This window comes from Desmodus rotundus, chromosome 2 (assembly GCF_022682495.2).
Source record: "Desmodus rotundus isolate HL8 chromosome 2, HLdesRot8A.1, whole genome shotgun sequence".
NCBI lineage: Eukaryota > Metazoa > Chordata > Mammalia > Chiroptera > Phyllostomidae > Desmodus > Desmodus rotundus.
In genome coordinates, this window is record NC_071388.1 from 181,890,545 (window position 1) to 181,912,475 (window position 21,931).

A 21,931-nucleotide genomic window follows, 5' to 3' on the forward strand; every position below is an offset into this window, starting at 1 on the left:
AAAGAAAATAAAAGTGTTATGGAAATTGGCCCAAAACACTAACTCAAAAGAACATAAGCACCCCATGTTCAGTGCAGCATTATTTACAATGGCCAAGGTATGGAAGCAGCCCAAGTGTCCATTAACAGATGAGTGGCTAAAACAACTATGGGACATTTCTATAATGGAATACTACTCACCAGAAAAAAAAAAAGAAAAGAAAATTTTACCCCCTGCAACAGTATGGATGGATGTGGAGAAGTGAAATAAGCCAGTCAGAGAATGATTTCACTCATATGTGGAATCTGAAGAACAAAATGAACTAACATGGATAACAGAGAAAGACTCATAGATAGAGAGCAGGATGACAGCTAAGAGGGGGAAAAGGATGGGGGGGTGGAGGGATCAAGCAAAAAGGAAAAAAGACTCATGGACCTGGACAACAGGGTGGTGATTGTGGGGGGTAGGGGTGGAAGGTATAAGGGTATTAAATGGTAATGGAAAAAATACAATACAAAATTAAAAAGAAAAAAACAAGATATTGGGCCTATACATTGAATGTTTTTTTTTTTAAGAAACTCAATTTTATTTTAGTTTTTTAATTCAGAAAACAGAACCATTAAATTTTATCACAGACATTTTCTGGGAAAAGCAGTTTAAAATACATTGAGATAATCTTTATTCTGTAATTACTTAAAAGTCTACAAAAATACTTGAATATGACTGTGATGGATAATCATCTTAAAACAACCCAATACTTGTTTAACAGAGCATACAAATTTTAGATTCAAAATAACCTTAATTACAATTGATTTGCATTTATTTGTGACTTAAAGTAATATTTTCCACAGTCATTTAATCTTAAATGTTTAAAAATCTAAAAAAGAGGAAAACAGCAGTGTCATTTCTGGTGAATTCACTCAGAGCATTTAAGAACCTAGTAACAGTCAACACCATGAGTCAAGTTAAACTTTTTGACATTAAATTATTATAACAAAAGGAAAGCGCATAGCTTACTGATATTTAAAGTACATTTAGGTCCTGAGTTGCTAAAACTCTTCTGCCAATCCTCAGTGCCTAACCACCATGTAATTTATGTCAATTGGAGACAACTTCAGGAGAACCACTTGGGACTCAGGCCTGGTGGGTGCTTCTCAAGGGACTCTGTGCCCGGGGCCTCAGCCACTGTCCCATCACAGGGGGTTGGGAGGGGAACCAAGATGTAGGCAACTCCTACGCTCCTCCAGCTGGGGTGATCACCACGGGGCCCTGCCTCCGGCTGACATTTGTCAAAGGAAGATTTACTTTCACAAATTTTACTTTACAAAGAATCACTTATGTTTTCCTTTGTCTGAATATAAAACATATTTGCTTTTTAAGTCACTCAGAAAAAAGCATCCTTGGAGCTGTGAAGACAGCATCTCCGTGGCCTCAGACCTGAGGGGCTCTGGTGCGGATAGGAGCCTCGAGTCTCTGCATGGCACTTGTCCCATCGGTCACTCTGCCTGCCCTGCACCTGCCCTCTGGACACGGACCTGCCCAAGGCCCAGCGCACCATCGGAAGGAGGCAGCTGGCAGACAGTGACCCGAAGTCCTAGGCTCTCAGTCTTTCCTGCTCCAGGGACCGGGTGGTCTGTTGCTCACAGTTGCCTGCGCCCCACCCTTGACCGGAACTCATCTGAGAAGTTTCTGTTCCGTGAATCCTGGAGAGACTTGCCTCTAGCGGCCCTGCGGCTCTTAGCTACCAGGCGGGCTGCGGTAGGCAGATCTTTCGTACGATATGATTACAGGTTGTGGGCCCCAGCCTCCAGCGGAAGAATCCCTCTGCTCAAGGTTCCGACAAACAAGCTTCCTGGGCGCCGACTAACAACCCGAGACAACATGATCCCCAAAGCTCCGAGTGTGCTTCAGGACACCCCTGCGTTTGCAAGGCCTATTCATAGTGCAATCCATGCGGCCGCTCATTCACCCCGAGTTTACAAATACATCACCCTTCCCATGTCCTCCCTCGGCCACCATAGGTAGTGACGTGTAACAGTCTATCGTTTCTTGTTTCTTTAACGGTCTGCAAGGCCGCGGGGAGCGCGCTCGCCCACACTGGAGTTCACCTTCCTGAAAACAAATTTCCTTTCGAAGGGCGATCCACTTGTCTTTTGCTGTTACTATGAAAGGTCATTGTCAAGATCTCTTAAGAATTGATGTGCAAAGAGAATTAGAATGGATGCCAGTGGAAGTCACTGTTTATTCCAGCATCACTTTACTTGGGGAGAAGATGACGGTCTTGAAGTCAGTCGGTGATTTTGAGCAGATGAGAAGAGGGATTTTTTTTTTTTTAATTTTTATTGTTATTCAATTACAGTTGTATGCCTTTTCTCCCCATCCCTCCACCCCACCCCAGGTGAACCCACCTCCCTCCCCCACCTCCACCCTCCCCCTTGGTTTTGTCCATGTGTCCTTTGTAGTAGTTCCTGTAATCCCCTCTTTCCACTGTCCCCGCCCCCCCCAGCCCGCGCCCCCCCCCCCCCCCCCCCCCCCCCCCGCCCTGGCTATTGTCAAATTGTTCTTAACTTCAATGTCTCTGGTTATATTTTGTTTGCTTTTTTCAAGAAGAGGGATTAAAAGCGAGGAAACAGCTCCTGCCCTCTGGGCTCGCCCACACGAAGCCCCAGTCTGGGACCCTAACCCTGCTGGTTATCACTCTTCCTTTCATTTCTCTGCAGATGCGCACAGTGTCGCACATGCTGGTGACAGGTGGAGAACCTGCGGTTAGCAGCAGTAGTGGAGCGAATGATACACTGTCATTTCTGTGAAACCGTGTCCCATTTTGTCTCGTGCATGGACTCCCCTCTCCAGGTTGCAGACCCGGGAGCAAGCCCGCCCCAGGCAGGGTGGCACCTCCAAGAAAGACTGCACGTGACCAAGGCGGCGCACGGATGCTCGGTGACGGCGTTCTCACGCTCACGCTCATTCATCTGCACTGCCCTGGAGAGGCTCACGGGGTGACGAGCTCCCTCCGGTTGCTAGAATTTCTCTGGAAATCATATTCGGTGGCACTTTATAAGCCGTAAATAAATAAATAAAAATCCAGTCTTCCAACTCTATTGCCTCATTTTGGAATAAAAACTGCTTGCCAAGTGGCTTTTGGTTAGGCTGCTGAGGCGTCTGTCCCCTCCTGCAGGCGTGGCCCGCTGTGCCACATGGCTCCAGGATGCAGTACAAAGAACTTCATCGTTTCATAACCATCTAACCTTATTCAAACAATGCTGATTTTAAAAGAATTTAAACAGAGGAACATAGTGCAGTGCACGCTATTTGGAAACAGGCTCTACTACCTCGCTGGCTCAAAAGGAGGAAATCTCTCTGAAGTGCCTCTGCTGTCACCTGGTCTCTGACAAAAGAACTGTACCTGCTTCCAAGTCTGTCCTCACGGTGGCCCAGGGCAGCTGCTTTTCTGGGGCGTGGTTACTGAGGACTGGAGACACTACAGCAGCTTCCAAATGATTTCCGTCCGAGGAGTCAAACTTTTCAGATGAAGTTTTTCTCATATTTTCATATTCTATTTCAAACTGGTATAATTCAAAAACACAACAAAACAGGCACACAGTGCTTGGGTTTTATCTCATATCACTTCTGTGACCAAGAGCTATCTGGGAATCCACAGTTAGGACAGAGCCGTGTGGGCCCTGGCACACCAGGACCCACATTCTCCCTGCCCCAGGGTGCTACAAGGACATAAGATAAGGGGCCCCGGGAAGAAGGGGTGGGACTCGGGTCACTTATGGGCTTTTAGATTCCTTGGGTAATGAGCCCTTCGAACCAGCCACGTCTTGAGGAAGCGGTGGAGAGCAGTGGATGGGTCTGCACGAGCTCCTATCTGTGGTCATCGCGTTTCAGTTTTAGCTTGTTCCAAATCCTCTCCAGGGCCACTCTTCCCATGAAGAAGGTGATGGCAAAATCACGTTGTACCAGTCTCTATTATAATAAATACTCTTCTGAAAATTTCTACTTAAAAATTCCTTTTAAAAGTCAGTCATTTCTTTTGCATTCAATGTTGCTTTTTGACCTCATCCAGCTCTCAGTTCCAGGCCTTTAGCTTTTAGTCTTGAGTGAATAATTCTTTTTCCTTGCAGAAAAGTCAAATTCTGGTTTGCCCAGAACTGTTGGTTTCATTCTTGTGTTTCTTGTCTTCATTCTCTGAGCTTTTGTTGTGTGGTGATTCATCTTCATGGATGTAAAAATGAGTGGGATGGAGGTTTACATATTTATCTGGGGGTCCTATCCAGTCATGGCCAGATTTCCTTGGAGGACCAAATCTGCACAGAGGAGGGACACGGCTCTTCCTGAGGGCCCTCCAGGCCACCGCGGTCCAGGGACCCAGGTCTCACAGTGCTCCACCAACGTTGCATGTTCTTTATCATACCTTACTTTGCTCATTCCTGCTCCATTTCCCATATGACCTTGGGGAGGTAGCTATAGATATGACAATATGGGAACCTCACCTCCTTGTGTAAAGCACCATCTTTCTCTCTCCAGAAGAAGTTACCTTGATGCCTTTGTGATCAAGGTCAAAGCAAGATTCTAAGTTTTCTTTATGGCCAGCTGCTCAGTTCTGTTACTGTGCCTGAGAAACTAAATTTCTTCCCTAACTAAAGACAAGCTATTGGCGATTGATCCTTTACATAATATCCTGGCCCTTAGACATGGGAAGTGGTCTTATCCTTAAAAGGCTAACAGTAACAGGATAAAACCTGTAGAGTGTCTGCAAAATGGATGGCATACATTCATTACTTTGGGAAGATGGAAAGCAGTCTACTACAGACCCACCTGAGGCTCTAAGTCCATGACACAGATCTTCCCTTCCTTGAGGACAGCGTGAACAGCATCCACACTGGTGCCGTAGAAATGGCCTTTGTATTCACCATACTCGAGCATCCTGCAAGGGCGGGACAGAGAAAACAAGAGCTCTCTCTACAAGTATAGTATTATTAGTAGTAGCATGAAGATAAACTCCAACAGAATGAAGTGAAATATTGGACTTTGCTAACAAGAAAACCATTAGTGGACATTTGACAGGAGAAAAAAAAAATCGGAGATCTAGGATTATCATGATGACTTCTCCAAATTCTCTAAAATTTGCACTTTGCCTCTGCTCCCTCTTGTAACCCAGTGATTGGTGTACAAGTGTCTCAATTTACATTTCCTTGATTATTTCTTCAGAAACAAAGATAAGTTACCTCAGAAGCTTTGGACAGTGCATAAACAGTGTAAAACAACCAGAGGCGAGAATGAGATTCTGAACATTTAACTTACCTGTGACTATACATGAGGCTTTCAAATGTTTCCTTTGACACATAGTGATACTCACGTCCATCCATTTCATAACTCTTTTTGGAACGAGTAGTATCTGTCAAAAAAGTGAATTTTTCCAAAAGATTTGAGTCTTCAAAATGTTTTGATTTATTACCAATACGCATTTGGATAAAAATGTCCTATCAAGATAAATGAGTGAATATATAAACAGGAAGAGAAATAAAATGCTAGAACCAAAAAGAAAGAGTTTGAATTGGTGATAAGAAAGTAGTTCTCATATAAAAGTTATTTAACATGTAAACCTTTATGTAATGATCATGGCGTGAACAAGTTTGCATTAGGTATTAAGCCAGGATAGGGAGGCCCTAAGGGAACAGTTGCTCTAACTTCTAAATAAGTTCATTATGCATGAGCCCTAAGACACCTAAAGGCTCCCAGGCTGCAATACCAGCAATATCTTAGGTTTAGATAGTGCATTTCAGAAGACCTCATTCATCTCTCATACTTCTAGCTAGGTGAAGTGTTATTACATAGTTAATTGAAGATTTTAGAGAGCAACTTACTTGCCCACATACATAGTCTAATAAAACGCAAAGTTGAAAACAAGAACCTCAGTGTTCTGACTCTCCCTAGACTAATCTTTTCTACTAACTCAGATCGTCTCAGATTTGAAATGAAGAAAGCCAATGACAGTCTGCCGTCTTGCCCAGATGCACTAAAATACAAGTGAAAACGGCAATTAGTTTTAGAGATCCCTAGAAGGGAAAGATTGGTGGAGTCTGAATTCAGTCTAATTTGTTAATATGACCACTTTGATTTTAGAGTCTTCAACTTAAGTAGCACCTGGCATAGAACATAGGAGTTCCTCAAATCCCTAAAAAGTGATTCATTGTCTGCTCATCCATTTATTCAGTTAACGCATACTGAGTGTCTGTGTTTCAGCTATCATGCTAGGTTCTCCCAGCACGGAGATAAATAAGGCACAGTTCCAACTCTGTGTCCTATCTATGCTGCAAAGCTAGTCTTTTAATCTGCATTACAACAAATTGTCCTTATTCATAAAATAGTTTTGTATTTGCATTTGACAAAGTTTAAGGATAAAAAAGATCAACACCTGATCTATAGTAGCAGCTTAAAACAGGTTCTAAATGATAAAAGGAGTTAAGGACATTCAAGAGGCTCAAAAAGCAAACGTTATCTGGGGGCCATTTTTGTTTTTCTTTAGTCAATCTCTTTAGATTCTTGGAGTCGCTACAATTATGCCACTTCTCCCATAGTTTTGTACTAAAAAAAAATTCTAGTAAAACACTGTCATTCTCAGGTGATAGTAAATTATGTTAATATAAACCCATGATGATCCCTTCTCCTTGGCTTCTATTGGACCATATTTTATATGGTATGTCAAAGTCATTGGTATTTACATAACCTGAGGTTTTGATTTTAAGCCTAAAACCAATCAATTAAAAAAGCAAAATATGATCAACAGTTTCTCACTTCAATGATGGCAATCCATACTCCTTATAATGTTCTGTGAGCATTTTATTTTCATCCAGATTATTAAAATATGGTGATATTTTGGTAGTTTTTTAAAGATTTTATTTATCTAGTTTTAGAGAGAGGGGAAGGGAGGGAGAAGGGGAGAGACACATCAGTCAGTTGCCTCTCATACACACCCTGAAGGGGAGCTGAACCCACAACCTAGGCATGGGCCCAGACAGGGAATTCAACCCATGACCTTTTGCTTTTCAGGACAACGCCCAACCAAGTGAGCCACACCGGTTAGGGTTTTTGTTGTTTTGTTTGTAGTGTTCGTTTTGGAGATTCACGCCCATGCAAACAGTACTAGGAAAGCACAACCTCTGGGATGTGATCGTAAAGCAATGTTTTCTTTCTTTGTCTGTCACTGCCCTTCTGCAGAGCAAGACCTTCCCCTGGCCCTCAGCAAAAACCTAGCCATCCCCAGACTCTTCTGATCACTCTTAGGCTAAAAAATAAAAAAAGTCCATCAGTCATGCAACAAAACTCCATCTCAGTTTAATAATTAAAGTCCATCCCCATGTAATAATTAAAATTATGAACTTCATTTGTATTTCAGGCTTCTCCTCCCCACATCCTGCATCCTGCTCATACTTGCTGTATTCAGGGAGCCTGAAGTCCGAGAAGGAAGTAAAATTCACTTCTCTTCCCTTTCATGGCATTCCTACTGCTCTTCCCCCGGTTTTATAACTCCCCGAGGCTGGAGTGCAGAGAGAGGGGAGAGAAAGCAGGGCAGGAAAATTCTTCCTTAACTGATGCTGGCTGCCATTGGCTCCTTTAGACTTGGCAGATGTTTACCCTACATTACCAGAAAGATCTGGCTCTTTCTCTCCCAGGGGATGTTTGGGTAATTTTGCAAACCCTACCAGCACCATACCACCACTGCTGAGTATCTCAAATCCATCCCTATTCCAGCTAGTCTTTTGTGACTTCTTCCACACCCTGAGATATCTGAGGGTCTGCTTTTGGCCTCCTTCTGCTGAGGCTTCCTCTTGGGCAGAAACCAGGACAACCTCAAGGTGACTTTCTCCCACATTATCCACCTGGATCTGGTCCTTGGGAAACATCACAACACTTTTGCTGTGGCAGCCTCTCAAAGGGCAGCTACTTCCCAAACTTCAGCCATTGGTCACTTCCTCTAAGCTCTCCTCCTTCAGATATTTTTAGGCATAGTTTGACACCTAAATTGCAGGGAAAACATACTAAGCTCTTTAAGTGGTTTCCCTAAGTTCCTCTGTCTTGCCTTGAGGTGAAGGGGAAGCACTCACAAGCTCTTCCAACGAGGTATGGTAGAATCATACTTACGAATTTATATAACATTATGTGTGCATATATTATAATTTTTAATTAAAAGAAAACAAGAGTCAAGAGCAGTGCCAGGAAGATAGTAAGTACTGAATGAATGTTAGATATTATTACTAAATTTTAATGTTTCTGAAAGGTCATTTATATGATTGTTAAGAAATGGAAAAAAGACCAAGTTGCCCTTTGATAGCCTAGTTTGTAAATCATTTCCCTCTATTAAAATAAATATAGTTAGAAATTCTAAGATCTATCCCATGTCTTATATTTTCACGACAAAGATAATACGACATAACTAAGTAAGCTCAGTGCCCCTGAAGATGCAAAGAAAATTTTACCAAAATGTGAACTGCGATGAAAGAGAAAAGAAACATACGTGGCACAGCACTTTGAAAATGGTTAGGATTACGTTCAATAAGTTGTCTCCTCAGTTCATTCACTCCAACTCCAGACGGTCCTAAACACAAACAGTCACAGACAGAAATCATTAGATGTGGATGAGTATAGTTACGTCGTGAAATCACCATTTTAGTCCTGCTACCAAAGACACTTGCGAGCAATGTTCTTAGGGCAATTACCTGGCTTCCCACCTCTCGAAGTGGGATGACCCCAGAGGGCTTTTGGGGACTTCCCTGGTGACCTGTGGAAGAACCCACACTTTTTCAACATTCAGAAATGAGGTGGGGAATTGCCAGAACCCATCACCCCAACAAACTTCATCTAATGTTGGACCCTGTGTGAATTCTCTGGCCCCGTTTCAGGTCATCTGAGACAACCTGTCTCTCTTCTCCAAATGAAGTTTCTATCATGTCCCATCCCAGAAATGAGGCTCCACAGCGACAGGTCCTGCGACTTAGCAGAAGTCAAGGGCACATTTCCTCACAGGCGGGTGAATCAGCTCCGCCTGTGCCACGGGAGACAGGGCTGACTTCATGTGTATAGACCCCGTGCAGTTACACAAGGCCCATGCTTAGAATACTGCACTTGGTGAAATGTTCTTCTTTTGCCACATTCCAATTCTCAATAATTTTTTAATAAGGGGCCCTTGCATTTTCATTTTGCACTGTGCCCTGCAAACTCTGCAGCTGGTCCTGGCTGTCAGCATGTCGTTTGCTCTGTGCGGACCTGCCTTGCTCACAGCTGAAACACGCAGGGAAGACGGCAGTAAGGTGGAGGCTACTGCTGCTGCGGGAACCAGCTTTGGGGAGATCTTGGTCGCAAAAGCAGGTTACCCCAGCACTGTATTTGCCTTGTTCTTTAGCACCAGTAATACAGTCCAGGACTTTTTCCTAAAGGAAGTGCTTACAAATATCTTAGAAAAATGGACCTTAAGAACTTGTTTTCTTACACAGACTAATGGTCCAGTCCGGGAAAACACTCCTCTATGCTTATAGAACAAATTGTAAACAGGCATAAACAGAAAATAAAACAAAAACCTCAGCTACAACCTCATCACAATACAACTAGTTATGCAAATTCAAATACACTATGGCATATCACATTTAATGGCAGACAATAAAAACATGATACAGTAATGTTTTATTTATAAACGCACACATAACAGAAGCTTTATTTTTTTAAGGGGTTTACATGGCAGTCCACAAAGAGTTCTACTTTTACCACTACGCCCAGTGCAAGACTAGTGAATCGAGAAGGAAAACCTCACTGTGAGTGGGGAGAGGCACCGCCTGCCCGGACCTACCCACAAGCACGATGAGGCGGTGGCTGTCTGAAGGGCGACGCTGGTACCTCACCACCTCCTCGTAAGGGGCGCCCAGGGCCCTGCTGCAACTGCTGGCGCAGCACGCATTGGCGCGCAGCTGGCTGAGGTGAGACTTCCTGCGACAAAGGCGCATGCTGCGGCGGAAACCAGCTGGGGAGGGTGGAAATGCACAGAACATTAGATGCAGGGTGGGAGAGATTCCTTCCGGTTTCAAACCTGATGGAGCACGCAGCGACTGAGATTCCAAAGTGTTAATTAACACAGTCATATCTGTCTAAAAGTAGAAGAAAGGGGGCAATAGGAAAGAAAAATAACGAAACGCCCCATACATTACCTCTAAGCGGCACCCAGCACCCACTATGTGCCAGGCGTTGTACTAGGTGCTGGTCATACAATGGCCAACTAAACCAAGCCCATTTCCTCATGAAATTTACACTTTATGGTGGAGGAGAGACCAACATCAACAACAACAGAAATAAGTGCTTAGAAGGATTGGTGGTTAAAGAGTTGATGAGGTGCTTCTTCAAGTAGGTGGTTCAGTTAAGTGCCTGAAAAGCTGACATTGAGCAGGTGTCTGGTTGAAGTAGTGGAGCCAGCTGAGGAGGAATCTAGGGGCAAGAGCAGTCCAGGCTGAGGGAACTGCAACTGCAAAGGTGCAGAGCAAGGAGTGTGCTTGAAGTGCTTGAGGAAGGTGCAGCGTGGAGGCCTGTGTGGCTGTGGGCAGAGAGCAGTTGGGCTGGTGGTAGGAAGTGGGTTGGAGAGGGAGCTGGGGAGGCCACAGAGGGCCTCAGTCCAGTGTTAGGTTGAGGTCAAAGTGGGTGGGAAGTCATTGGCTGGTCAAGAGATGGGTGTGACATGATTTGATTTATGCTTCCTCTGGTTGCTGAAGGGGGGATATAAACTGTAGGCACAGTAGGTGTAGGCTCAGGGACAGCAGTTGGGGGCTACTCCCAGATGAGGGGGGCCAGTGGCATGGGTCAGGGTGGAAACAATGCAGCACGCTTATTACTCTCATTCTGGAATGGAAACACTGAGACACAGACAGGCTAAGTGGTTGCTCACAACTGTGTGTTCAGGGGCAGAACTGGACATTTTAGTCGTGATTTTCAAACTCCCAGAATCCTGCTTAATCTGCCTACCCAACCACAGGGCTTTCTGGTAGTTCCAAAGCTGTTCCCAGGTCCTCTTGATAGGTAGAGCTAGGGGCTATATGTGTATATCACACACACACACATCTACATTTTTATCTACAATGTTAAAACCATGAGTTCACACCAATACCTACAATGCCAATTCAACACTATGGGTTTCATTTTGGCATGGCCACCCCCTCCTTCAATATGTGTAACTCTTTCTCTGACAAAGAAAACTGGCACTCAATATATTACCCTGAATATATTGACTTATTGTATCAACAAAGAGCACCTGTGGGGGGGCGGGTGGACGGTGTCAGCAGCCTGGCAGAAAGTATCAGAGCCCAAGCTGGGGAGGAGGGCATCTTTGCAGACACTGTGAGGTGTCAGGGAGTGTGACAGCAGCTGCCTCTTCCCTCCACTCTGTCCCTGACAACCTGCACCAGGCTGCATCGTCCCTGCGTAGGTGCTCTCCTCACCCTGCTCAGGCTCCGATGCCTTACCCCAGCCTGCCTCTTCCCCACCTTTGTGCAGATGCCTGTCCTGTTCGGCCTCGCCGATAGCTTGGCAAGGAACTATTCTGGGAGGGATGCAGAAAGATGGCCCCGTGTCTTGTTTCTAAACTCCCCCAATGATTCCAAGGTGCACCAGGTCTGGGAACCAGCATTGTACTTGGCAGACCCTGCAGCCCAGCCCCTCTCTCACCGGAGGAGGAAGCCAGCGCAGTTTTAAATGAGTGATGCCTAGTCCTTCAGAAAGCTCTGCCCAGCTGACAGATTATGAAAAGGTGGCCCTAAAAACTAAGTCTTGTGGTCAGAGAATTGGTCTCTTTAGAGTGAGATACACATGTTATGGAACTGTCTGAAAGAAAACAGAAGATTTATATTTGATAAATAATTAAGAAATATCCTGTGGAAACCAAATGAATAACAATAAATGATCAACACATCACAATAGAGAGCCCCCCTCCTCGCAAAAAAGATAGAGGGAAACCAGAACAAGGAACAAGTTTGGAAATGTCCATCAGCAAAACAAGCTTTCAGAAGCATGTCAGGCTGGTATGAATAGAACTTAGGAAATGACAAAGACCCACCTCTTATTAATCTGTACCTACCGAGAAAGAACTTCTGACCGTAGCCAACAAATTCCTCCTTGTCTGGAACACAGAGAATGGCAGGGGCAGAACAGGTGGAGGAGGAAGAGAAGTTTACTTAGAACAGGTGCGTGAAATTATCTCCAAATCTCAGTGACACTATTCCAGTAGGTGGCAGCACAGCTGTTTTAGCCCTGAGTGGCTTACTGATGAACGTCCTAAGCACTCTCCACCCTATCACGTGTGCCAAACTGTATGGAGATACTTTTCACAATTTTAGCAGTACACTGGATATATTCTGTCTAGCATGGTTAGGAACAAAAACCTATTTTAGGCTTATGTAAAATTACAAGAAAGATATTGAATCACTGTAAAAACTTAAAAATTGGGTATACATTTTAAAACATGCCCAAAGTAAACTGATTTTAAAAAAAGAACACATAGACTGGCTTTGGCTGTAACTTGTAGATATTGATTTCTGTGGGCCCTATAATTACCGTCTTTGTTAGAGATGGATTCTTATTTTCTCCCTTATAAAATAGTTCTTTCTGTACAATCAGTATTTGCTCTGTAGCTACAAATTATTTCTTATTGTCCAAGAATGTGTGAGACAAGGAGTGAGGAAAACTGTGTCCAGAAGCTCTGAAACTCCTGTCTCTGCCTTCACTGGGGGCTCAGAAAAATTGTCATAAGCTCCAGGAAAAAATTATAGAAATATCATTTTCAAATTACTTTTTACTAATATATGTTTCTCTTCACGTGTACAACTCTGTTCTGACCCTTGAAAAATTACACAGAGAGCATTTGTTCATGGAATGAACGGACACACATAATCTTTTTTCTTAATCTTTGTTTTTGTTTTTAAAAAGCACACATTTTAAACATTGAATATAAGGAAAACGCACCATTGTCAATTCCACCTCTGGTAAAGTAAGCACAATTTTCTAACTGAAATGTGTCAGTAAGTTTAAAAAGAAATGTTTACTTAGGGATATTTTCATCATGCTCAATTTCTTTGATTGTTTATTTAAAAATATTTTCAGTGAAATTGAATATTTCATCACTAATTTCACCCTTAAAACATCGTGTGTCTCAAAACTTACTCTGTCAAATATTCACTTTGAGGTGCTGAAAGACCTTCAGCGTAGCATTATTTGACTTACCCAGCAAATAAAAACAATTACCTTCTGAAAGTTCCTCTGGATATTTGGATAAGTGTAGAAAAAAGACATGAGAAAGTTAAGCCTTTGGGAAGATCAAGGCAGCTGTCAAATAAAGACAAATGACAGAAGGGAGGCATTCGTGTGCCCCTGGGAGAAAGTGGTAACTTGCGTGCTAGCATGTGAGTCCTGGCAGAACAGCACATGGCCCAGGGCGGTGGGTGGGGGGCACCAAGCCCAGAACCTCACTTGCCCTGACTGCTGCTCCGGGGACAGTGAGTGACCTTTTCTCCAAGTTGCTTATCTGGACTCTCCCTGAAGGCTTTTTATCCATGAGACTCCCCTCTGCTTGGCATAAAATGAGGCTTGGAAGAGATAAATTATAGGAAGGGAACAGCTTTGAGCCTCCACTCTCCTTGCCCACCAGAGGCTGGAATGGCTGCGGTCCTGTGAGGTGGAGGAAGTGGGCCCTGGGGCAGGCGCTGCGGCGGCCTCTGGCCCGAGCCTCCTGGTTCCCTACCCCTCCCTGGGCCGATGCACACAGTGCCATCTCCAGCTGGCCCCTTGAGGACAGGTGAAACTGAACACACACTTTTATTTGTATATAAGAGGAAGAGAGAACTCGCCTTAACTGAACTAGGGATAGTATGCTACTAGGGATAGTAGCTATAGGCTGATGAAAGGGAGCAAATGAAAGAGGGTGAGTAATGTAAACATGCCCCAAAAGGTTGCCAGTTTTTCAAAACTGTTCTGCGGGATCTATGTTGTTGCTAATGATGTCAACATTATTTTGAGGGACAGACACTTGATGATACCGTGTGTCATCAATAATAACAAATAACAAATTAAAGAAAATAACTGATTCAGTATTCATACCTCACTTTCCGGCTTATTTGCTATCCGAATGGAGTAGATGGAATGTGTGGAATAAATTATTCAGTAATTGCAGATGATATCTTTATTCTGTTCAAATGTTTCTCTCCGTGATAACTGTCTTCGAAACCACCAGTCTTTTCATGGTAGTCTTATGAAAACTTACGTAACTATTGTGTATCAATGAACTACTCACTTATATTCGTAATGAGCTTTGTTCAGAAGGAAATCCAGAACATTGTGCAGGACTGTGTCAGGGACGGCAGGATGTCTAGCATTCCTGATCCCTGCCAACTCAAGGCCGGTAGTGCCCGTAATCAACCGACAACCACAAATGCCCTCAGAGTTCCAAAATGGCCCTAATGGCTAAGGTGAAATTTATTCCCCTCCACTAAAGTGTTGATGAATTTAAGCAATTTTTGTATCATATCCCTAAATATGTATTTACATTACACCAGCCTCTGAAATACTAATATGCATTTTAAAATCAGTACCAAATGCTCAGTTTTTACTTACCAGATTCAAATGTTTCTTCATCTGTGCTTTTCCATGGAGGCAAAAACCCAAAAGTGTCATTATATTACTAGCCATACTGAACTTGTACTTTCACAGTGTGATTTCCTGACCCTATGCTTCTGCACCCACACCAGCTTTTAAATTTTCTTCCTGAATCAAGGCCAAGTCAGTGGTGTCTCTACGGCATATATAAACCTTAAATGAGATGCATGGTGGTAAAAGTTGGGCCATGATGACAAGCAGGGGTGCAGCAGGAGCTTTAAGTAAACAAATAAATACATGAGAAATAAAAGAGAATAAATAAAGTAAAAAAGAGGCTCAGAGGGAAGGGAAAAGTGGAATGTCGAGGAAGCTCCTGTAGACTGTTGGATATTGCACAGCTTTGCCTCTAGGGGGCCTGCAGGTGTAGGAGGGATGCGCCCTGCCTGGGGATTGGGGCATACACAAGCCTGGGAAATGTGGCAAGGAGAAGTAGTATACGAATGGTTTATTTGTGTAGGCTTGTTTAAGTGACAGGAAAAGATTATAAAACCCAACTTTCTCATCAGTTAAAACATTCTTGTTATTGTTTTAAAGAGCTACTAAGGATTAAGAAACTAGATTTTATATGGAGAACCACTTGAACTATGTAGCATCACCACCAATGCACACATCCTTCCTTGGGTGGGGCATTGCTGTATCTAAGGTATAATTACATGTGTGAAATGAAGTATTTATAAAGCTATTCTTTTGTAGCATTGTTTATAAAAAAGGATTGGACATAATTCAAACATGTACCAATAAGTGATTGCATAACTTATTTAGCCAAGAAACTGTTTAAAAAATATGAGGTGGGTTTTTATATACTGAGATGGAATCATCTCCAAGACACATAATGTTAAGGAAAAATGCCAGGAACAGAATAGTTTGTGTAGCATACCATCAAAGGGTGTTTGTATTCTTTTAAAGGTGAGGATGAGGGTGGAAGAGAGGTGAAAAATATACATCACTGCTTTTATATGCACAGAATACATCCGGAGGGATTGTGGAAGAACCTGAGAGCATTTATATCCTCAGGAAAGAAAACTGAGGAGGGCAGTGGGGAAAGAGAGGGCCTTTGTACTGAATATAGTTTTGTGGTTTTTGAATTTGAAATATGTGAAAGCATTGCCTAATAAAAGTTTTAAATTAAAATTATAGAAAAGAAAAGAATATTACTGAAAAATTTTAAAGAATAGAATTTGTACTTGGAAAAATAAATATTAATATCAGCATTATTCTGTAGTTATTCTAGGAAGTATATGTGAACCCCTGAAATACCCACTATTTAAAGATTTCATATTGTTCTTCAGTTCCTAAAAACTAGTTTAGCTTGTTAAAAACAAGACAATATTCCCAAAATGGAGTCACTTATGCTGTGCCTCACATCACCAAACTGAGACTTACCTTAATTATAATTTGACCTCTCCTGACTGACAGGTCCCTGCCATCCGCAAGGGAAAGTGACCTTGCCGTAACCAATCCACTCTTTGCCAGTGTAACTTTCTTGTTCTCGCTCCCTTTTGTCCATGAAAGTCTTTCGTTTAGTGTAGTTCCTCAGGGTTCCTTTCTATCTGCTAGATGAGATGCTCACCGATTCATGAAATGTTGAGTAAAGCCAATAAGATCTTTAGAACTTACTGGGTGGAATTTTGTTTTTTAGCACCATAGAGCCAAGACAAAGTCTTTCCAACTAGTCTCCCAACAAAACCCAAGTGATTCTTGAGTCAATCTTAGTTCTACCACTAGGTATTAAAATAAAAATCTTTTCCCAGTTTATAAAAAAAATTAAGTATAGAAATGTAAAAAGGTTTTATACATTTCTCAAACTTAGAATCTGCTATTTATCTAGAATCTACTAGAATCTACTAGAAGATGGTATCAGACAGTAACAAAACACATATTTTGCTTTTTAAAAATCTGATACCTCAATATTTTATGGTATTTCACAAAGAGCATGGCGGTTCCCAGATGCTCCACCTGAATGTTACTGAATGTAACACCTGAGTGTTGCTAAGTGTTGCTGTGGTCATTTCTAAGATACTGATTTCTAGAAGGTCGGTTTGGACCTGGAGACATTCCCACAGCTGTGCTTCCCTTCCAAGTATCAGAACCACAGAACAAGGGCAGGGTGGGCATTCATTTTCCACATTTCTTCCAGCGGGAAGGCCGGCGGCCCCTTTGGCTGACTCTGCTTGAGAAACTCTACAGAGGAAACGTTACCTGCTTCCACACATTTCTCGTCAATCTTCATGTCATCCTCTATAAAAGAACATAGAGAAGAAAACTTAAAATGTGTTAACCACAAACCAAAATCCCTCTTTCTAGGTTTATGCCAATAAAACCCAGACCACCTTATAATAATGATACTCTTACAACCATTGCTAACTCAGAGAGATAGAAAGGGCTCCACTGTATTAAATGAAAATATATGATATGGGAAGCTACATGATAAAAAACAGTTAAAATTTGGAAAGCATAGGCTTTTGAATGCTGGACAAATTGCTATCATTTGCCTCTAAGTTTCAGTTTTCTTTCTATTAATGGGGATAGTAATAATACCTACCATATAGGATAGAAATTAGTGAGATAATGCATGAAAAGTTCAGGCTCATGGTAAATACTCAATAAATGTTAACTATGTTTACCTTTAGCTTGGGTATGTATAAGAGAATAAAAGAATATAACTTTTAAAATCACTCATCTTAATACTGAACACTCTTCACAACAGCAATTTTCAACCCATGTGCTGCAAGAATCTTTAAAACATGCCATAGCTGACTATTTAGTCAGGGGCACTGACCTCTTCTCCCTTAGATTGTCAAGTAAAAAAAATGACAACAGCCAGCACAGTAGCATCAGGTGTGAACGCCCTGTCTTGAACAATAGATATATAGGTCACATGATAGAGTTGCATCTATCGGTCACGTTGCATGATAAGGTTGAGTCTGATTGGTTAATTCTTGGTACCAGAAATCCTTGTATACAAGTACAGACACCTGAATTTTTAAATAGCCACTTTGGAGCAAAAAAGGTAGGTAATTACTATTATTTGTGTAAATTAATCAAAATTATATCTGTTTTTTGTCAGATCAGTTTTTTGGTGTGCTGCAGAATTTCAGGAATTACTTTATGTGTGCCATGAGATAAAAAAGACTGAAAATCACTGTTTTACAACACGACCCAGACCCAACTATGAGGGCTGTTGTCCACTTCTTTCCTTCCCATCTCTTACGCTTCCGTTAGAGAAGGTATCACTGGTTCCTCCTCTGTGCCTGTACTTATGCTTTCCTTTTGCCTGTAATGCTTCAAGCTCCATCACAAACATGGATCAAAATGAATAACCTTGCCATGAACAGAACAGCATTTTCTTCCTATGACCTTGAGCTTTCTGCTACTGTATGTCTATCTACCTTGTAATAGAATCATTTGGGTGTTTGCCTTATTTGCCCTTCTATATAGCTCCTTGAAAGTGGAACTGTCTAATTTTTTTCATACTTTACAGGTCTTCACACAGTATCTTGCACATAGTAATTACATGAATTATTTATTAAACTGAGCTGAATTTACCTTTTAATATCAAAATAGTGATTTGAATATATATTCTGAAAAAAATATCATTTTGTTCCAGCACCGTACACCCTGTGCCTAGCGCAGTGGCCAGCACTCCCCCAGTGATCAATAAACAGCAGTTTAATAAATGTTTTATCTATGTTCTAAAAATACATATTATACTCTCTATATAATAAACTGTAATATTATAAAGTAGCACTTGTGACTGCCTTAAAAAGGCACATCATTAATTAATGTTTTTAAAATAAAATATTCAATATGAAACATTTTCTGAAATAATACTATTTTATAGAGGTAGGGACACAGACAAACAAGGAACTAGCTGAGATTTTTGACAGTGTCTTTCAATGTCTTATATTCATTGAGAGATTATTTTTCAGATTAGTAATTTATTACAACAATGAATTCATTAGTTCCTAGGACATAACTAGAAGTTTGTTATTTTTAAGGCAAACAAAACTTACCATGGTCATTCCTGTTTTACAGAGGCCAGCAGTGAGTCTGCCGTACAGCACAAGTAGTCCTGATTTTTCAAACTTGTAGCTGTGATCCAATAGAGCCACTGACTGTACTCTCTCAAAATCGGCAATTCCACACTATTGGCCAGGGTTGCTGTTATGGACTCATTTGTGCACCTGCCCCCCACCCCCCACCTCCTATTCATTTGTTGAAGTCCTAACATCCTTTGGAGACTGGGCTTTGAAGGGGGTAATTAAGGTTAAATGAGGTCATAAGGTTGGGGCCCTAATCTAAAAAGAATTAGTAGCTTTATATAATAAAAGAAATCACCAGATCTCTTGTTTTCTCTTTTTCTCTTTGTGCATTTACAGAGGAAAGGCCTTGTGAGCCCACAGAAAGAAGGTGGCCATCTGCCAGACAGGAAGAAAGGCTTCACCAGAAACTAACCCTGCTAGGACCTTGATCTTGAACTTCTAGCCTCCAGAACGGTGAGAAAATAAATACCGGTGTCTGCTATTTGAGCCACCCAGTCTGTGATATCTTGTTATGGCAGCCCGAGCAGACTAAGACAGCAGGCCTATTACCACCAAGATGACAGAAGCCCAGCCCTCTCCAAAGGCCTGCCCATGCCCCTCCGCCCCCCCTGCCAGTGTCAGGGACGAAATGGGCAGGGGGTGGCCAAGGGGACTGCTCTTCTCATTTCTCTCTCCTCTCCTCAAGCAGATAGCATCTGGCTTTCTTGCTTGTGTGAGTGTGTGTGATGGACATCATGAGTCACCTGGGTGTCTGGGCACAGAGAAGGGCAGAGGTAATAACTGGAGGCCCACCTGCCCTTGGTGCAGGGCCCTCAGACAGACAGAAGGTCCAACCCAGACTGCACTACCTGCAACTTCTGACAATGTTCTTCTTACCTCCCTTGAACCTCAATCTTTTCATCCATAAAACAGGAATAATAGTACTTTCCTTACAGGGTTATTTTGAAGACAATGTGTGTAAAGTACTTGACACAAAACAGAGGGGCAATTTCATGATTTTTGCTGAATTCTTGCAATGAGCTGTGTTAGACTCTGGGACTACATCCTGTGAGTGTTGCTTCTCTTTCAATCCTCCCAGTGTTAGGGCAATTACACCGTGTGTGTGTGTGTGTGTGTGTGTGTTCTTTTGACTGACATCTTTTTATAAATTAGGGAATTAGTAACTAGTATACTACTACTAGGTACATAGTAAAAGCTTAATAAATAGCTGAACTGAGTTGAATCAAATGAGAACTATAGGAAATTTCTAGGAGACGTTGGAGATGAGGGTTTTTTCCAAATACTATTTCTTACCTTCTTCCATAGATATCACTGGGTACAGACAAATGATTGAAGCAAAGAAAGAGAGAGTGAGAGAGACAGACAGACAGAGAAAATGCATATATTAGTCTGTGCTCAGTTTTTCAGACTAACTTACTTAAGAAAAGCAAAGTACCAAAATTATAGAAATTAATATTCTGGGTTATTCTGTAGAAATTTAGTAAAGATTTAGTAACAAAATGATAAGTGAATAGCCTATAGAACTAATATATTTATGAGCCTTGTTAAAAATGGGGGTCTACTTGTTTCTAGCAAATTCTACTTACTCCTTTTCATCCCAATAAGCTATAGAACATTGCATTCTACTCCCTTCTGAATTAATATGCTTCGTACAGCATATTTTAGAAACTAGTGTCTTGACCAGAAAGAAGGAAGGGAAGGAGGAAGAAAGGAAGGAAAGAAGGAACAAGGGAAGGAAAGAAAGAGGGATGACAATCCTAAGTGACTCTTCAGAAAATAACTTTTTAATAACCATCTGCAAACTAAAATAGTCCTGGAATTTTCTTGATTTTAAAAATGTCTAAATCCTCTGACTCAGTCAACTGCTCCTGAGATTTCTTTTTCTTAAGGTAACATTTAAGCAGAGCAGGAAGATAAAAAATTACATTTACTGCAGTTACAAAGAAAAGAAATGACTTAATAGTTTAGAAAATGATCACGCCCCATCCGAAGCCTCCCTGTGAGAGCTGACCCTTTCAGTCAGTGGCTCCAGCCCTGGTGTTCCTGGACTTAGAGATCTGTGAGGATTGTAAAAAGGTCTACAGGCTCTCTTCAGCATGGACTTTTCAAAAACTCTGATAAAAATTGCCACCAGGCCACTGGAGCAAATGAAATGTCAACCAGTGGCCAGACTAGTTATCAGATGCTGATTAGAAACTTCATTAGCATTTCCATGGGTCTTTGAGAAACGAAATAGAAAAGTGAATTAAGGAAGTGTTTCAATCTGGTTTGGTAAACAACAAACTTTTTCAAAACGCAAGGGATACAACTAAAATATCACTATGAAAATTATACCTTAAAAATGTTTCTGATAATATGTTAAGATAAAATAAAGATAAAAAAGTGGTATTGTAGCTGTTAACTACAATAGGAAAAATATGTAAAATATATTTTCATAACTGGAAGGTGGTATAAAAATATAGTCAATGTGAAGAATTATAAGAGCCTTTCTTCTTTCAAAAATGTCTCCATAGTTGTCATTATATCTCTTCTAGAAAAAAAAGATAAAAAATGATTTGTGGCTTAGAGAATTGAGAAATAAAGTGAGGACTTTTCACCGTCAAATCTGTCGCTGATGCAGTTGTCTTCTCTGTGCCCTTTGCCCTCCTCCAGGCGCCCCATCCCCCTTGATAACTCCTTTCCAGGGGCCTGCGTGAGGGCCCCCTCTGAGGGGCCTTACTCTGCGGGTTCCAGCTGGGCTTGCGAGCTGCAGCACCCTTTGTGAGACAGTAAGGAGTTCACAAGCATTTGCCGCCATGGATCCCTTTACTAAGCATTCCTCCCCTGACATCTGGTGATACTGCCTAGCAAACAAATTACATTCATTAGGTGATTATTCAGTCCCATGTTTATTCATCGAAGGCACACACAACTATTAATCAGAGCTTCTGAACAGTGTGAAATTTAACCACCCTAAAGAGAAGCCGTGTGAAGGTCGGTGTGCAGCTCTGCCGCCTTGCCTGCCACTGCGTGCGTGCATGTGCTCGCCTTAGAGATCTCAGAGGACTTCACGTGCGGAGTGATCCCCGAAGGTGTCCCAACCACAAGAACGTGTGCATTTTCAAAAGCTGAAAATTCTTCTAAATCCAAAAGAACGAATGTCTGTCGTAGGATTTCAGGTGGCTGCCTGGTTATTTGGGGGCAGTGGGGACATTTAAAGACCCTCTCTTGGGCAGGAAACC

The 21,931-nt window shown here is 41.9% G+C and overlaps 1 protein-coding gene across 3 annotated transcripts in view; it reads right to left on the reverse strand.

Moving 5' to 3' along the window:
- LOC112308045 (transmembrane protein 237) overlaps positions 1–20,021 on the reverse strand; it is a 42,396-nt gene extending 22,375 nt beyond the window's left edge. For 2 of the 3 annotated variants that reach the window (XR_008426203.1, XM_053918941.1), the window contains exons 1-9: positions 20,004–20,021; positions 16,867–16,905; positions 14,626–14,646; positions 13,261–13,275; positions 12,098–12,139; positions 9,830–10,000; positions 8,504–8,584; positions 5,290–5,383; positions 4,804–4,912 (exon numbers count right to left, since the gene is read on the reverse strand). Coding sequence is in view for 2 of the 3 variants with exons in the window: in XM_053918941.1 (XP_053774916.1) it covers positions 4,804–4,912; positions 5,290–5,383; positions 8,504–8,584; positions 9,830–10,000; positions 12,098–12,139; positions 13,261–13,275; positions 14,626–14,646; positions 16,867–16,905; positions 20,004–20,013 (582 nt within the window). In the remaining variant the exon portion in view is untranslated. The remainder of the gene's footprint in view (positions 1–4,803; positions 4,913–5,289; positions 5,384–8,503; positions 8,585–9,829; positions 10,001–12,097; positions 12,140–13,260; positions 13,276–14,625; positions 14,647–16,866; positions 16,906–20,003) is intronic. The other variant, XM_045198280.2, reaches the window with a different exon arrangement.
- Between the last annotated feature and the right edge of the window lie 1,910 nt (positions 20,022–21,931).